Source organism: Crocodylus porosus, unplaced genomic scaffold, assembly GCF_001723895.1.
Source record: "Crocodylus porosus isolate Cpor-Errol unplaced genomic scaffold, CroPor_comp1, whole genome shotgun sequence".
Lineage (NCBI taxonomy): Eukaryota > Metazoa > Chordata > Crocodylia > Crocodylidae > Crocodylus > Crocodylus porosus.
This window is the reverse complement of record NW_017728926.1, coordinates 16,998,894-17,014,630: the sequence shown is the minus strand read 5'-3', so window position 1 is coordinate 17,014,630 and position 15,737 is coordinate 16,998,894. Positions and strand designations below refer to the sequence as shown.

The 15,737-nt window shown below is 50.4% G+C and overlaps 1 protein-coding gene across 1 annotated transcript in view; it reads left to right on the top strand.

Annotated features, from left to right (window-relative positions):
• Positions 1 to 1,200: 1,200 nt before the first annotated feature.
• Positions 1,201 to 15,737, top strand: part of SAMD11 (sterile alpha motif domain containing 11) — a gene marked incomplete at both ends in the record, with an annotated part of 103,375 nt that continues 88,838 nt past the window's right edge. Inside the window, 2 exons of the mRNA XM_019541742.1 lie at positions 1,201 to 1,430; positions 15,092 to 15,142. Coding sequence (XP_019397287.1) covers positions 1,201 to 1,430; positions 15,092 to 15,142 — 281 coding nt within the window. The remainder of the gene's footprint in view (positions 1,431 to 15,091; positions 15,143 to 15,737) is intronic.

Genomic DNA, 15,737 nt, shown 5'->3' with positions numbered 1-15,737 from the left:
GGGACCTCAGGAGCTCATGCACAAGTAATAGGCAAATAACAAGGCTCCTGCTTTATTTCAGTAAGAGTTTAAGCTCTACGGGGTAAAAGCCTTATCACTGTGTCAGTGAGTATCCTGAAAGCATTTATTATGCCATAAGTGCTAGCTCGGTCGCTATCTTGGTTGATGCACCAGGGACCGAATTGGGGTCCTCTCTTGATAAAAGCATCAGGTGCTACAGCTTGCACTAGGGAGCCCAGACTCCCAGCCTGGGGTTATACTGGGCTTCTGCCCCATGTGGATTATGCATGGTGTGTGGAAGGAATGGAGAGATGGTGACCTGTGACACATGTGACCATGGGCTTCCCTATACCAATAGTATGTAATAGCTAGAGGGTTGGTATTAAGTTGCGGGTACAGTTGCACCAAGCACAGTGAACCTATACCTAAGTGAAGGACAGGCCCAGCTGCACAGAGCTTTCAGTCTATTTGCATCTGATCGGGGTGGCCATGTGGGTGAAATGCATTGGGAGGAGCATTTGAGGAAAGTCTGCACAGTCAACTTCCTCCTGTGATAGCGAGTTTATCTTGGTGTGTAGATGGCCATTGAAAACCACCCCAGTAATAGTTTCATGGTGAGCTTAGTACAAGACTTCTCTCCAAATGGAGGGGCATATCCTGCCATTGGCTAAGGCAGGGGATTTCCATTGAAAGTCAAAAGGATGTTGGTCAGGTCTTGTAGATTTTCTTCTTGGGTGAAATGAATCCCAGTGTAGCAGGAGAGCACAAGGTTAAGTCAAAATAGGGCACAAGGGGTTCTTAAATGGGCCAGAGGTCTGTGCTGGGCCCCTCTACAGGGGGTTGAGTCTCCCCTGTTAGGCATTAGTCTGTCCTGAAGAGTTAGCTAGAAATGTAGAGAGATGTGGTTGGGTCCCAGCTGTGCTGGCTTCCTCCCCTCCTGCTGACCTGGACCAGCTGGCAGAGTGCAGGAGGCACTAAGGCTGTGGAAGAAAATGGGACAATGCAGCTTCTGGTTGCTAGAGCTGCGGCAAGTTCACGCAGCTGCAGCTGCAATGAAATACCCCTGAAAAATGAATGTGGCCTGCATCTTCCCCTTTGCACCCCTCGTAGTCGCATGTGAATGGAGTCTTGTTCCCAGGATAACAATTTGAGTGGGGGTGGGGAGGGGTATTTTGGTCCTAAGTCACTGAATGATGCTGACCTTCTCTTCCTCCTCCCCTCCCCTGCTGTGCTTTTTCCTTCCACTGCAAGAACCGGGGTCGTCTGGCTGAGAAGAGGACAATCCCTCTGCCTCCCATCAGGATCCCCAAGAAAGAGCTGACTTCAATTTTCTCACATAGTGATGACAGTGAGGAGAGTGACAAAGCCAATGGTCAGCACCCTGAAGTGAAGAGGGAGGAGGATCTCCACATCAGTATCATGAAAAGAAGGTACTTCCCTGCCGGGGCGTAGTGGCATGGCGAGCCCCGAGATGGAGAATGCTTGACGGCGAGTTGCTGCCCTCTCCTAACTGTGCCGGGGAGACTCAAACTTGGGAGCGGGGGAAGCCCCTCGGAGTGAACTCCTTGGTTGGCAGTTAAGATGTTAGGTGCATCCCTTCTCTGCCATGCCTAAAGTGTGGGATTCCTGTTTCGTCCCACTCTTTCCTGTTTGGAGACGGTGGGTGGCTGTGGAGCCCTTCCTAGACTTATTGTGGGATTTCTGTCTGTACTAGAGGCATGGGGCCATTCGACCCCCTATCTCCTTTGACCCTCTGTCCAGCATTCTGCACCTTTGTGCTCTGCGAGGATTTTTCAGCTGAAATCTGTCAACCCAGTGGAAATGCACTTGAGACTTCATGGATTTCCACTGGCTGAGGGTCTGGCTCTGCGTTCTTAATTACCCCAGAGGTCTCAGCTAGAAGAACCTGGGTGACCTAGAACCTCTAAAAGCATTTGGATATTTCTAAACAAACCGGTGGCGAGTAGTGGTGGATTTTTTTTTTCCCCGCTCCTTAGTGGAAATAACAAATTGCTAAGGGCCAAATCCAGGTTTTCTTGATCAGTGGCAAAATTCCCCTCATTTTCATTGGAACCGAGCTTGGCCCTAAGAACTGATGGGTAAGCATGCAAGCAGCTTTATTTGAAAGAGTCTGTGGTATGCAAATAGTCTCTAAAACATCTGGGGAGGGATCTCTCCATCCAGATATATAGCTAGCTGCTTAGATTTATTCAGGATGCGTCTCAGTACAGTGACCGCTTCTAGAACTTGTGCAGAGCTGAAAAGGTGGCATCAGAAGTCACCTCTGGGTGTCACTCAGGATAGTCTCTCCCAGCCTGGGCACCCGTGGTATTCGGCTGCAAGATTTTGGCTTCCCACATCCCTCCAAAGAAATATGTTGTTTATAAGATCTATAACTAGAGGAAAATAAATATCTACAGCTGCTCTGTCTCAGCCCCCCATGCATGTCATTGCAACTCATCTTGATCATCATCTCGCACTAATGCATAAAATTGCTCAGATTCAAAGACAAGCCCTATAAAAACAGAGGACTGGAAACTGAAGGCATGTAATTGCTTTTCTTGTGTTTTATGTGGTTCTTGCTCCTGAATTGATAAGCCGTTTCCCTTCTGAGATCCCAGCTGAGATCTTGTGGGGAAAAAGGGAGTCAAAGTAGTAGACCAACCCTTCCAAGTGAAGCCAGGAGTTTCTCATCCACTATATGGCTGTTTCCTAATACTGCTCAGAGATTACCTGTGGAAGAGCACAGGTAGCAGTGGGGCGGCTGGGCTGTATATGCACAGGCAGAATTGCACAGGCAGAGGACTAACAGTACCACAAAGCCACCATCGTTCCCCCACCTCCTTTAATTATGCTTTTAATTCTGCAAAACTACAGTGCTAGGTTTTCTCATTAGGAGGGAGAACAACATAATAAATATTTAATTGATTTCAGGGCCCCCAAAATATAAAGTGCTTTTATCTTATATCTTTAATTATAGTAATTGCTTTGCCTTGTTTATTAGGAAATACAAGGGGGAAAAAAACGCCAAAGCCTTACTACTCATTATTCATTGGTCCCTTAACTCATCATTTTGTGGCACCTCCCTCTGTTTTTCAGTCGTGTGTTTGATGGTCTCTGAACCTGGATTCGAGTTTTTTAAAGGAAGGGGTGATAGTTTCCCATCAGTTTGAACCCCACCTGCTTTAAAAATACCGTTTTTTTACTTCATTTGGTGCATTTATAGGAGGGCTTTATGGGCACATGGCACTGGCATTTTCACTTTGAGATCAGGCCCAACCTGGTTCTGAGGCTCTGATGGAAACTTTGCCATCAACTCCACAGGAACCAGTTCTGGGGACTTCTGTGCCCCCAGCTCTTGATTAAGACACAGCTTCATTCTGGGAGGTGCTGAGCACTTGCATCGGCTCCTCTTCGGAGTAATCACGGACCCTGCCGCCTCCGAGGGGGCACATGGACATCTTCGGGAAGGTTGCCGTCGAGTCCCATGGAGACTCCATGTGATCTTGTAGAAGTTCAAGTTCAAGTTTTCCCTGGCAGTCAGGACCTGGGGTCTTTTAGCAAAGGGAAGAAAAGGTTTCAGGGAAGGAAGGGCAACGTTTATAGTAGAAGCACGTTAGCTGTGGTGTCCATCGCACCCTCATGGACTCCCGACTGGGAGAGGAGGAAGCGGAGTCCTGACGCCGGTGTGAGTGCAGCGTTGCGGGTGTGCTGGGCCAAGGGCAGAGAGACCTCCTGTTGCTTGCTCGGGGTTGGAGCTGCTTTTGCTTATTGCCTACTGAGGGGCTAGCGTGACTGGATATGCACTGATCTGTTGATATGCGCAGCCAGCACCCAGGCACCGCCATGATGGGAGCAAGGCAGTACTGAGAGCGCCTTCAGTGTCCTGTCCGCTGTGAGGGGACATCTGTTGTGCAAACCACCTCTTCCTTCAAGAAGCTCTTAAGGCTCTGGCCCTTGTATCACAGAAATGAACATAACACCCATTGCCCCCTCCCACCTTGCACCTTGGATGTTGAAGAGGGTGTGTTGCACCAGAAAGCATTGCCTTAGCGCCCAGAGGAGGCAGCTAGCTGCATCCCTGCTGGGCACAGCTCTGCCACAGCATACATGCTCTGGCTCTGCTCTCTCTTGTCATTAGCAGTGTGGGACAGGGTGGGGGCTGGGAAGGAGGGGTATGGCCAGGCTGGTTCCACAGCCGGCGAGACATGGAGCAGACGTGACAGCTGGGGCTGGGCAGAGACGATGTCCCATCTGCTTTCTATTTTTAATTCACCTGTTGCTGCCGCCTCTTGGGGTGCTGATGGATTAGGCCAGGGTTTTATTGCCACCAATGGAGAAGAAGAAATAGGATAAGCTGTGGTTGCAAGAGAGCGAGGGCAGAACCCAAGCAGATCTCAGCGTGTTGCTCTTTTGGCCCTACACCCCCCAGTCAGCTCCCTCCCTCCCTCCCAGTGCAACCCTTGGGACTCTGCCTCATTTTCTGATTTCTTTTCCATTGCACAGCTTGTTCCCTCCACAGTACTGACTCCAGAGGACCTTTACCAGGACCTTGGAGGTTGGGGCAGGCATCTTTTGTGCTCCTTTGCCATTGTCTTGCTGTGCGAGCTTAGACAGACCCCTTTGAGCCACTCTGTGAGTGCCCTTTCCTGGGCAATGAGACACCAGGATCCAGGTGCTCTTGGAGTGCCCATGTGGGGAGGATCAGCTAGTGCAGCCTTCAACTTAGGACACCCCAACAGTGGATATGGTTGGACAGGTTAAGGAGATGATGAGGGCTTTTACTATCTGACCCATGGGTCCCTGCTAGTGCCCAAGGCTGGTGCTAGCAGGGATAGGCCTTGTCACCCTGCTACGTGCCAGTCAATCTTGGAGGTGCTGGGGTGCCCTTAGGTGTGTCTCAAGCTGCCACTCATAAATACGGCAGAAACCCAGGTGTCCTCACTCCCTCGTTTCCAGGGAATGGAAGTGTATGGGAGTGGGACAGAGCATATTGCCTTAGCAGCTTTGCTAACTTAGGCACTCCTAACAAAGTTGGAAACCCAGCCATGCAGCTGACAGGCGACTGGGCCAGCTCCGTACAAATGCTGGTGGCCAGGAGGGGTTTTATGCATCTTTTAGTAAGACGCATTGAGGCCTGCTTAGCCATGGTGTGCTAATTAGCGCTCCGTGCTCAGGCCTCACGTCTGGGAAACAGAAGGCTTAAAATCCTGTCTCCTATAACCAGATGCCTCTGCAATGGTTGACGCTGTAATGCTTGATCCTAGAGATGGGGGTCAGGGGAAGGCTTTCCAGCAGCCAGCACTGGAAGTCATTGGGGCAGTGCCACTGAAAGACCTTTTTCCTTTTGTATCCAGGGTTTTGGTCCCCCGAAGTCATGCGTTTATACAGGCTTGTCTACACACACAAGTTGCATATAGGGTCCAAATCTGGATGTATGTATATTGACACTAAATCACCTTTTTTGACATAGGGAAGGGAACTTATACGTTGGTGATTGGGTCCATGCTAGGGGCTTTACATGGGTAGTTCTTGCAGTAGAAATCACATTGCAGTGGTGATACCGATCCAAAACGCTGCATAGACCAGGTCCAGGTTAGGGGTTTTGGCTTCCTGAAGACTTTTCCTCTTGTGAAGGCTTGTTGGCTAAGCTGCCCTTCTCTCACAACCTCTGCTTTTCCCTGCCGCCCTTCTGGCGGGTTTGCTAGGGTGCAAACTAGGACAACAGGGCTGTGATTCCTACTTCAGTAGGAGTTGAGGGGTCGGCCTCATCTCAGCTTGGAGGAAAATCCAGACCTGGGGTACTGAGCAGCTGGCCTAAACCAGCCAGAGCACACGAGCGGAGAGTTCGGGTTGGAAGTGGTTTTCAGGAATGCTACTGTGTCTAAATAGCACAGGGATGTCCGGGCAGTGGTGTTAGTGTGTTTTGTCAGGACCGTGGGGCAACTAAAGCAGAAAGAGTTGGCATTAACAGTACATTTCCCAGCCTCCATGTGGTTTCAACCAGACGGTTGAACTTTGGGGCTTGTAGCATGCATGTGAATTTAATTCCTTCTTTTAAATGTAGCATCTAATGAAAGCATCTGAGCTTTGACACAAAGGGACATAATGGCTGCTAGAAACGCACATTTGGATAATTCCCTGGCAGACCATAATGGCATAGCTAATAATAAGAAGCAATAATACTTAAGCACCTGCTAAAACCAATAGAAGTTTTTGACCTGACCAGCCATAAAGGCTCTGAAGGAGTCGTCTCTGGCTAGCAAGCAAATATGTATTTTGGCCTGAGTGATGGGCAAGATACGTGCGAATTGCTGTGCGTGGTAGAAACGCCTTTGAAATTCTTTTTGTAAAAAATCAAGCGAGAGCAAATGCAGCAGCAGATTGCATAATGAGACCACATGAGGGGCTGGCGCACTTGCCAAATTCCAAAATCAAAGCAATTTTTTCCTGAAGAAATTGGAGCATTTAAAAAAAAAAAAAAAAGGGAGAAGGGCCTGTAACCATGATGCTAATGAAGACCAGCGCTTGTGCAGTCAGGAGGAGGTTCCTGGAGCCCCCCCTCCCGCTGCTGCTCCAAACTCCTTCCCTCCCTGCCGCTCGCCCTGAGGACTCTCCTCTGGCCGGGGGAGGCCTCTTCAGGTATTTGTGCCCTTCCTATTCCCTGACTTCAAGCTAACGGGGGCAGTGTTGGGAATGGAGACGCTGTCTCGTGACGGGCAGGCATCATGCGTTTTGTGGCCTCTGCAACCTCCCTTCCCACTGCTTGGCCCCGTGAATCTCTGCATGCTGGGGTTTGCACGGAGAGTGCCAGGAAGGAGATGTTGTCCCCCCCCACCCAGAGAACGGGCTCCTGGCACCGTTCCCCTTGGCTTCCATCTCCTAATAGCAAAGTCGGCGACCTCCACTCAGCCTTAATGGGGAGCTGCCGTCAGCCTTCCCCGCACCTCCCTCGCTAAGTGGGAAGCTATTTCTGACATCCCATAAGGCTGCTGCTCTTTGACTTGCTAATTGATTGGAGTTCAAACCAAAGGCCTCCTGTTGTATCTGCCTCACGCACCTGCCTCTAGCACTGAGCTTTCAGGTCGCATAGCCTCCGCGGGGCAGCGTGCCACGTTCGTTACTGTGTCTTCCTCACCCTCTCGCGGCGGGGCCCCTGTGGCACCATTGGATGGCAGCTGCATAGAAATTTCTGCTTCCCGCAGAGGCCAGTCCATGGGCCTGCCTGCATTTCAGCCTGGTGGCACGACGCGGCGGTGCCCATCATCATCTGCTCCTCATCTGGCTGATGGAGCCAGCCATCCTGGTTTGCACCCTGGGGAATGGCCCAAGCTGGCTCGTCTTTCGCGTGCAAGGCAGGGCTGCTTCCATTGCCAGCTCAGAGCTGCTGGAAAGAGCGAGAAACGGCAGAGCAGGAAATACTTGCGGCGATGCTAATGAGCCAGACTGTCGGAGCAGGCTCTGCAGCCGCTCAGCAATAGGTACCAACTGGAGGGTGGTCAGGGAGTCCCTCCTCTTGCTGGCGAGGTATCACAGCATTTGGAGCTTGAGGCAGTTGTCTGCTGTGCTTCTCGTTCCCCTTCCTTTCCCTCCCTGCTTCTCCCTCCCCACCCCTCTTTTTGTCTGATCTGTGCGTGGCTTAATAATAATCACCCCAATCAATAAATAAATTAAAGATCCATCTGGGAAGCCAAGGCTGGATTCAGGCCAGAGCACCAGGAAGCCACAGACGGCCTAATGAGGACTAATACTTGAGAGGGAGAGGAAATGGCTACTTATGCCTCTGCAATACTGGAGGATAAAATGTGACAACGGGTGAAAAATCCTTTCCTGAGTCAGACACAGATATGAGACTGGAGACGGAGCAAGGGCAGACCCTGTCCCAGCCTGCCTGCCCCTCTGCACAGCTCACTGTGGCTTCACAGCTCAGTAGTTTTGCCGCAACACACCTTGCCTCTGCTATAGATGCTGGTGGTTTTTATGGAGGCAGAACCTGCCCTTTGGGGATCCTAAAATATATAGCAGAGGTGGGCAAGCTGTATGAACAGAGCTGGGGAGGCTGAGAGAGCCAAAGTGGGTTGCCATCACCGTCACGCAGCACCTGGGTTCCAGGGTAGGGAATATGTTCCAGGTCTCGGGTTCACAGGTCTGCACCGCCCCAGTCTCTCAGCTTCCTAGCGGGAACATGACACTGGGCTCACCAGGGCATTAGGAGCAGTCAGATGTTTTGGAGCATCCCTGTCGGAGGGAAGTCGGAGGAGCTGAGATGTGGGAAGGCTCTTACACGCGCACAGCTGCTCTGGGAGTGCCGGCTGCATGTGTTTTCTTCCAAGTGGAAGATTTGCAGCATCTCCTGTTGCAATGCCAGCTGCTCTGGCCATGCTAAGGCTGTGCTTTGCTTTTCCCAAACTGGGTGGTAGATGCGGGGCCTGATACCAAACTCAGTGTGGTCATTGGAAAGGTTCCCAGCGGTCACAGAGGGCTTTGGATCAGGCCTTTGGGAATTCTCTCTTCTCTCTTGCTGTAGGAATTCCCTCTAAGCCCAAGGATTTGGGGGATTTCCCCCGCTCTGAAAATATTTAACTGATAAGCAGTGGGGCTGGAAACTGGGCAGTCGGGACTGTGGAGTCAGCCCTTGAGTGGCCTTATTTCTCCTGAAGCGGTGACCTGTTTGTCCAGACAACTGCTGATCTCCATTCCTGGTACTTCCCTACCATGCGGTCGGTCATTGCAAAGGATGCAGCGGGGTGATGGGACCATGGGGAAGCATGCTGGACACTGCATGCTACAGACCATGGTTTTTGCCTCTTGGGCAATAGTCCATGCGGAGATTTGTGTGATTCCTTCTTCTGGTCCCAGCAGCGTTTCCCCCCTGGGGCTGGAAGCAGGCAGGGGCCACGGGGCCGAAGCAGAGCGGAGGGACCAGCGATGAGTATCCCAGCTGCACTCTGTTATTTTGCCATCTCTGGTGCTTGCTCTCCAGGCTGGATCTCATTCCACAGCGGGCCCCAGAGACGCCTCGTCTTGCCAAGGCCTTTCCTGTTAATTTTTTTTGCTCGTTTTATATCCATATAATATAGGTTAAAACAAGACCCAGTGAGTCTCTCTCTCCTCACTCGGGGAGGAACCTGGCAGGCCGGTCGCTTCACCTGCTTCCTCGCTCCTTTTACAAACCAGCCACCTCCCGTGGCCGTGGGGCCCATCTGGCTGCATTTATTAAAGGCGTTAGAATAGATCACGCTTCGTCTGCGATCGGGGTGGAGGAGCAGGTGGGGGAGGGAGCGGCGGCAGTGCTGCCGCTTGCTCGCCTGCAATTTTTTTTTTGTTGTTGTTAATTTGTAAGGAACTGGCTCAGGCTCCCCGCTCTGCGAGCACGCCGAGGACGGCTCGCGGAGCTGATAGCTTGCAAATTATTAGTAATTTGATTTCAATTGAATGAATAACCCGTTAAAGCGGAGCGTGCATTAGGCTCAGAAATCTAATTGGAGATAACTCCATAGAAACGCATGCGGGCGCCGGGCGGAGCAGCTTCCCCCTCAGAAAAAACCCCCGAAAAAGATAATTAGGATTTAATTTCATTCTCACCTATTCATTTGTCTAAATATGGGGGTTTAATCATCCATCTCGGCTGATAGCGGTCTCCGTGCGGATCCCTGCCTCCAGGCAGGTCTGTGCTGTCCCCAGAGCAGAAGGCTTTCCCACCCCTCAGCCCATCACACACCGATGCAGGCATTGCACTGAGATGGGCAGCCACATTGCACCCCGCTATGGAAGCTGCCTTGGTCTCATGTGTAGGGTCCCACTCTGGTTTCTGGGGCTGTTGCTTGCTGTAGTGAACCCTGAGAAGTTGTGCATAGGATTACAGGAAGCTTGTGCCTGGACTGATAAATAATGCAGAGAGGGCTGACAGCTGGGTGCTTGTCTCTGCTCCGACACTAGTGTGTGTCCCCCACCCATCACCTTGAGCAGGACGTGTCACATCGCCTTGCTGCTCTGGTTTCCCCATCTATCACATTGTGGTGAGAGGACGATCTTGTCCTCCCTACCTTGCAGGTGTGCGGAGAGGGCAGACTAGGTAAGTCTCTGTATGGTGGTTGGAGGGTAAGGATGGAGAAACTGCCTGCACCCACCTGGACCAGGCATTGGTTCCCTGCAGGGTTGCAGGGTGGAGCTGCAGTTTTCCCATTGTTGTGGCCATGTACAGAGGGGCAGGTATGCAATGCAATGGATTCAGTTATTTTCAGGGTTTGAAATACAGGGGAGGCTTGGGGGGGGGGGGGCTGAGCCCCCGCATAAGAGGTCAGAGCCCCCTGTCTGCCCTGCGCCTTTCAAAGCAGCTCGGGCAGCAGCAGCAGTGGCTCCTCTCGTCTTCTGGCTGCCACCGTCACAGACCCCCCCCAAGAGTCGGAGTGTAATTTGGACCCTGGTTATGTTAAAACTCCCACTGGGACATGAACAGGAAATGTGTCTCCCATTGTTACTGTGTTTTGCAGTGAGCTGCCGGCTGTCATCCCAGTTCGAATGAGTGTGTGTGTGTGTGTGTGCGCGCGCGCGCACGTGTGTGAAGATTTTACTCTAGGAAAACTCCATTTTACTGGAACACATCCTCCTTTCTAGTGCACCTGAGGCCCCTTTACTGTCCTGGGAGCAGCATCCCTGGTCCATGGTAGAATTTGGCTCTTGGATTGGTTCTGTAGATCCCCTGGGTGAGACATGCATGATGCCAGCAGCAGCCTGAGGAGCAGATCATTTCAGTGTCAACAATTCTGAGTTGCATTTTTTTTTCCGTTGGAAAAGAAATCATAAGATTTTAACCAGACAAACGTGGTGTTTAATTTGCATGTAGAATCATAGAAAATTTTGGTCGGAAGGGACCTCAGGAGGTCACATCTAGTCCAATCCCCTGCTCCAAGTAGGACCATTCTCAACTACATCATCCCAGCCAAGGCTTTGTCTAGCCAGGTCTTAAAAACTTCCAAGGATAGAGAGTCCACAACCTCTCTGGGTAACCTGTTTCAGTGCTTTACTAACTTTCTAGTGAGAAAGTTTTTTTCCTTTTATCTAACCTAAACTTCCTTTGCTGCAACTTGAGACCCTTGCTCCTCGTTCTGTCATCTGTCACCACTGAGAAAAACTCAGCTCCGTCCACTTTGTACCACCCTTCAGGTAGTTGGAGGCTGCTATTAAATCTCCTATCAGTCTTCTCTTCTTCAGACTAAATGTCGGTCAGGGCCAAGCCCTCTGCCAGGCTAATTATTGTTTCTCATTTCTTGTGAGGGCAGGGAAAGGTTTGTTTTATGGAGGAAGAAACAGGAGAAGCTAAATATCCTCTCCTCCCCACTTTTTTTAAAATATACATTTGATTTCCAACCTGTTTCTAGGCTGGAAATCAAACTGTATATTTCCAGCATGTCCGGCTGGGTGGGGGGACTGGAGTGCCTGCCAGACTTTTGAGAGTGTGAGTGGGTGTGAGATCCTTTGTTTCCAGGGGCTGTGGGAAATTGAGCCCTTGAAATTGAGCTTTTTGCACTTCACTGACTTCCCCTTGTTCAGGGTAGGACAGACCCCGCTTTCCTGTTAGATTCACAAGCACATTTCTCCCTTGAGATTTTAAGTAAGTCCCCAAACTGCACATCACCTGGGCCCTCTCCAGTTTCACCCAGAGTCCAATCTTGGCCTATTCTTGCTGAAAAAATTGAAATTGTAGGCCTGAAGCATGGGCATGTCCTGGAATCAGTATTAATCCAAATTTTCCTCCTCCTCCTCTACTCCTGACTTCTCTTTCTTGCTGGCCTATTGATCGGATCGGGAAACGACATTTATGCTCATGTCCCTGAAAAGCCACCAGAAAGGCAAGGGCATTGTATAACCAAAAAGGTGGGGAAGGTATGCGCTCCAAGCCAGCGCTGCATGCATTTTCATGGAGAGCAAGAGAACGGAGGGTCGGGTCTGTGAGATGAAAGCCTACGGCAAATGTGAAAGGTGTAAAGAGTAAGGTCAGCTTCAGGGTCAGTGTGTAGGATGAGGTCTGAGCTGATAGTGCATTGCAAAGCAGCAATAAAAGCATCTCCCCAAGCTGGAAAGCCTGATGTTTGCTGTCACTTCTCTGTATCCATATGCTGACACCACTGAAATCAACTACAGTATTTCTTTGTATACCACACACCCCCAAATATAATTCACATCTTGTTTTTGAATGGCAGAATGAAAGAAAACAGGATCTTTCCTTGTAGTCAGTATCTGAGTAGCAACAGCTAGGGAGCAGGCCCTGCATGCTGTTTTGCTCCCTGTGTTGATTGTATTTTCACTTGTGTCCTTCCTGGAAGAAATGGTTCTTACCGTATTTCTCACACATAATATACACTGCAATTTCCAGTGACTGGCATTTAAGAAAAAAGGTGTTGTATGCTAGAAAATATGGTATTTTAAAATAGATGCAGAGTCAAGCCTGTGAGCTGGACAGGAAGGCTTCAGACCAAGAGCTGGGGAATTCTGCCTTTCTTTTCCTTCCAGAAGATCTTGCCAAGTTTAGAAGGGCCATGTAGACCAGGCAGGAACATGTAATGAGTTAGATGAGGGCACGGCATTTCTTTTGGCCAGTGCAGCTTCTTATCCATTGCTTCACATGTGTTCGAGATGCAAAACTGTCTCTTCTGGTCCAGCCCTGCTTAAAATGGGCTCTCGGAGGACCTCACTGTGGCAGGCAGCAGCCCCATTGAGCCTCTGCTGTGTTCAGCACAGTCAGCTCCTCCACCTCCTTTCTGCTCTGGCTACTCCCTACTCCAGCTCATATATGACCAGATGACAGATGCCCTCTCACCCTGAGTGATGGTTTGTGCATAGGCGTTGTGCCCGAGAAAGCAGTGCAGTGGCCAGGCGGCAAGCAGGGTGTTGCAGTTAGGCACCTTGCTCATGGTGCCAGACCTTTCCTGTGTGGGGGTGACTTTTCTTTGGCTGCTGGTTGTACTGTGCTACCTGGCATGCTGATGGGACCGTGCAGCTGGGGCTCTGTTCACCCCTGCCTGCCTGCTTTTACCTGGTTGGGGGTGGAGGCTGTAGCCTCCCAGAAACTGCCGTCACCCTGCCCCATTGCTATCTGCAACACAGTGAGGGAGCAAGGGGGCATCTTTTACCCACACCCTCTTGCAGTGGGTGAGAGCCATGCTTACCTGTAATCCTGTAGAGACCTCTGAAGTTGGTTTCCTAAGCAATTCCATGCGAAGATTGGGCTCCTATTAATAGGATAAATATGCTCCCGAGCACAATTTCACTGGTGAAACTTCACGTATTGCAAAGATGTGATAGACCCCCAAAAGAAACAACCAGACTTCCTTTCTGAGCGAGCCTTGCAGGAAGCACATGGGCTAGGGACAGAAATTACACATTAAACCAGCATAAGTGATTGGAAACTGATTCAAATCTGTAACACAACAGAAGTTCAATGCACATCAACCACTTTCAAAATGGCTGAAACCAGTGTACGATAAACCTGGATGGATGTAGTATCAAACTTAACTAATTTAGGTTAAATCGGTTTATTGGACTTCTGTCCCAGATCCCCTCCACATTCAAGCCATCTGCTCCAGCAGACCAGGGAGGCATGCTCTAGCATCCCCTGGCTTTTGGCCTGGGCGACTGCAGGCATGTGGCTGCATTTCTGCAATGAAAAGTTAATGTCTGTTCACTTGCTTATCAGTTCAATCTGTGCAGCTTAGAGTAACCTGTGGAGATGGAATTGATTCAGCCTCAGGCTTTTTGACTGTCTGTCCTTAGCCATGGAGGTTAGCTTGCCTCATTGGTGCTTAGGTTCCTAGGACCCTGCCTCAGATGTGATATTATTAAATGTTGTTTTCACTGATTCCTGGGGCGGGAGCTGAAGCAGAAGCCCCAGTTCAATGCAGCACTTAAGTGCACGTTTAAAGCAAAGCACTTAAGCCAGGGCTTAAGTCTCATTGACTGCATTGCTCACGTCCACGTGCCTGATTCAAAGCCCTTGAGTCAATAGAACGATTCCTGGTGACTCCAGTGGGGTCTGCGCAAATTGAATGGGCTTCAGGCATGTGCTTAAAGTGTGCAATGGAGGCCAGAGCCAGGTGACCTGAGAGGCCAGAGGCACTGTTCCTTATCAAGCAGACCTGTGTTAGTCCTTCCCCAGTTGCAGTATTTTTAGGCATATCTGCTTATTGCTCTCCAGAACAGCCATCAGCAGAAGCTAATTTGCACGCATTGCTAATAGCCAGTGTTTTCACCGACAGATGCAAAAGGCTGGGTTGGGTTGGGGGGGGAGGGGTGGATGCAAACAGAAGCTGGTGGTAACTTGCTTGAAAATTTGGCCCCTGATGTCTTCTGATTCTTTTCAATCACATTGGCCTGACTGGGCGGGGGAGGCAGCAGCCCCTTTGCAGGCAAAATTGACACCCCTGGGTGACACTCAGAGCTGACTTGCAGCAAGGGGTCAAAGAGCCCGACCTAGCCCATTTGGATCTGGATAGGCACTGTCTGTGCAGAGCACAGGGGAAAAAAAATCCCAGTTGCCCGTCACTGTCTAAATTTAGGCCGTCGTTCATCTGGGTTCCACGGCTCCCACTTGTCATCAGCCGGAGTGACAGAATATGAAAAATTAATTTCCGAGGTGGGAAATCGCTAATAATGTATTTGCAGCCGGGGCGGGGAGCAGAGGCGGGGATGCAGTACAGACACATTTGGGTTTTCTTAATAAAATGTCAGCGCGGAGCCTGCTCTGCTTCCCCTGAGCACGTCCTATTAGTTGAGACAATATCTTGCAGCTGCCCTCGCCTATTAGTGTGGCTGCGTCCAGGTGCAAGGAGCTCTCTCGTTGCTGTGCAGATCACCTGCCGGGCCCTAATTGACCGCATGGCAGGCCCTGCTGGGGGCTCTCGGGGCTGGCGTGTGTGCAGCATGCTTGATTGCAGCACCATGCGGTGCAGGGAAGTGGCAGGGGTGGGCATGAGCTCAGGGGAGAGGGAGCCTAAGAGAAGCCTGGGTCAGCTGCTGTGAGAGCTGCTCTCTGAGCTGGGGGACATGCCATTTTGGGCACCTGTCATTTACCTCTCTGTTTGTTTGTCAACAGGATACACACCCACTGGGATTTAAACATCTCCTTCCGAGAGACCTCTTGCAGGTACCATTTTGGGGCACCCTCTTTGTATGGTAGGCTAAGAGTTTATGATGCATGCTACTGGCGTTTGGATGCTGTTAGACATGAAAGAATATTCCTGCCTGTCATTCTGTAGCTTTTAGCTCTGTCCCTTTTTCTCTCCCTCCCTCTCTGTTGAGATCTGTTTTAATTTTTCCTTTCCCTTTTGTTTTGGGGGAGGAGGGCTTTAAGCAATCTCTCCTCTTGGAGAAGCTGGGGAGTGCAGCCAGTCCTGGCTGGGGACCCAATGCTTGTTTTCTGAATATGTCTTTTCTGCTCTGTGTTTTCTGGGAATGGAAAATTATCATGGCCCAGATATTTGAAGCTTGCTAGGTGCTGCTCCACTTACCACAGCACCAGCCTGCTGATTTGGAAGGATACGTCTTGTTTGCAAACTGACTTTGGCACTTGAGTGCTTATGTGTCATTGGAATTCAGTAGGACTTAGGCTTCTGAGTCAGTCTGGTGCCGCAGCACTGAGCAGAATATTGCCTAAGTGCCTCTAAAACAACCTGGGCCCGTGTCTATAAATGACAATCATCGTTTGATGGGGGAGGGAGCTTGGTTGTTCAGGCAGTATC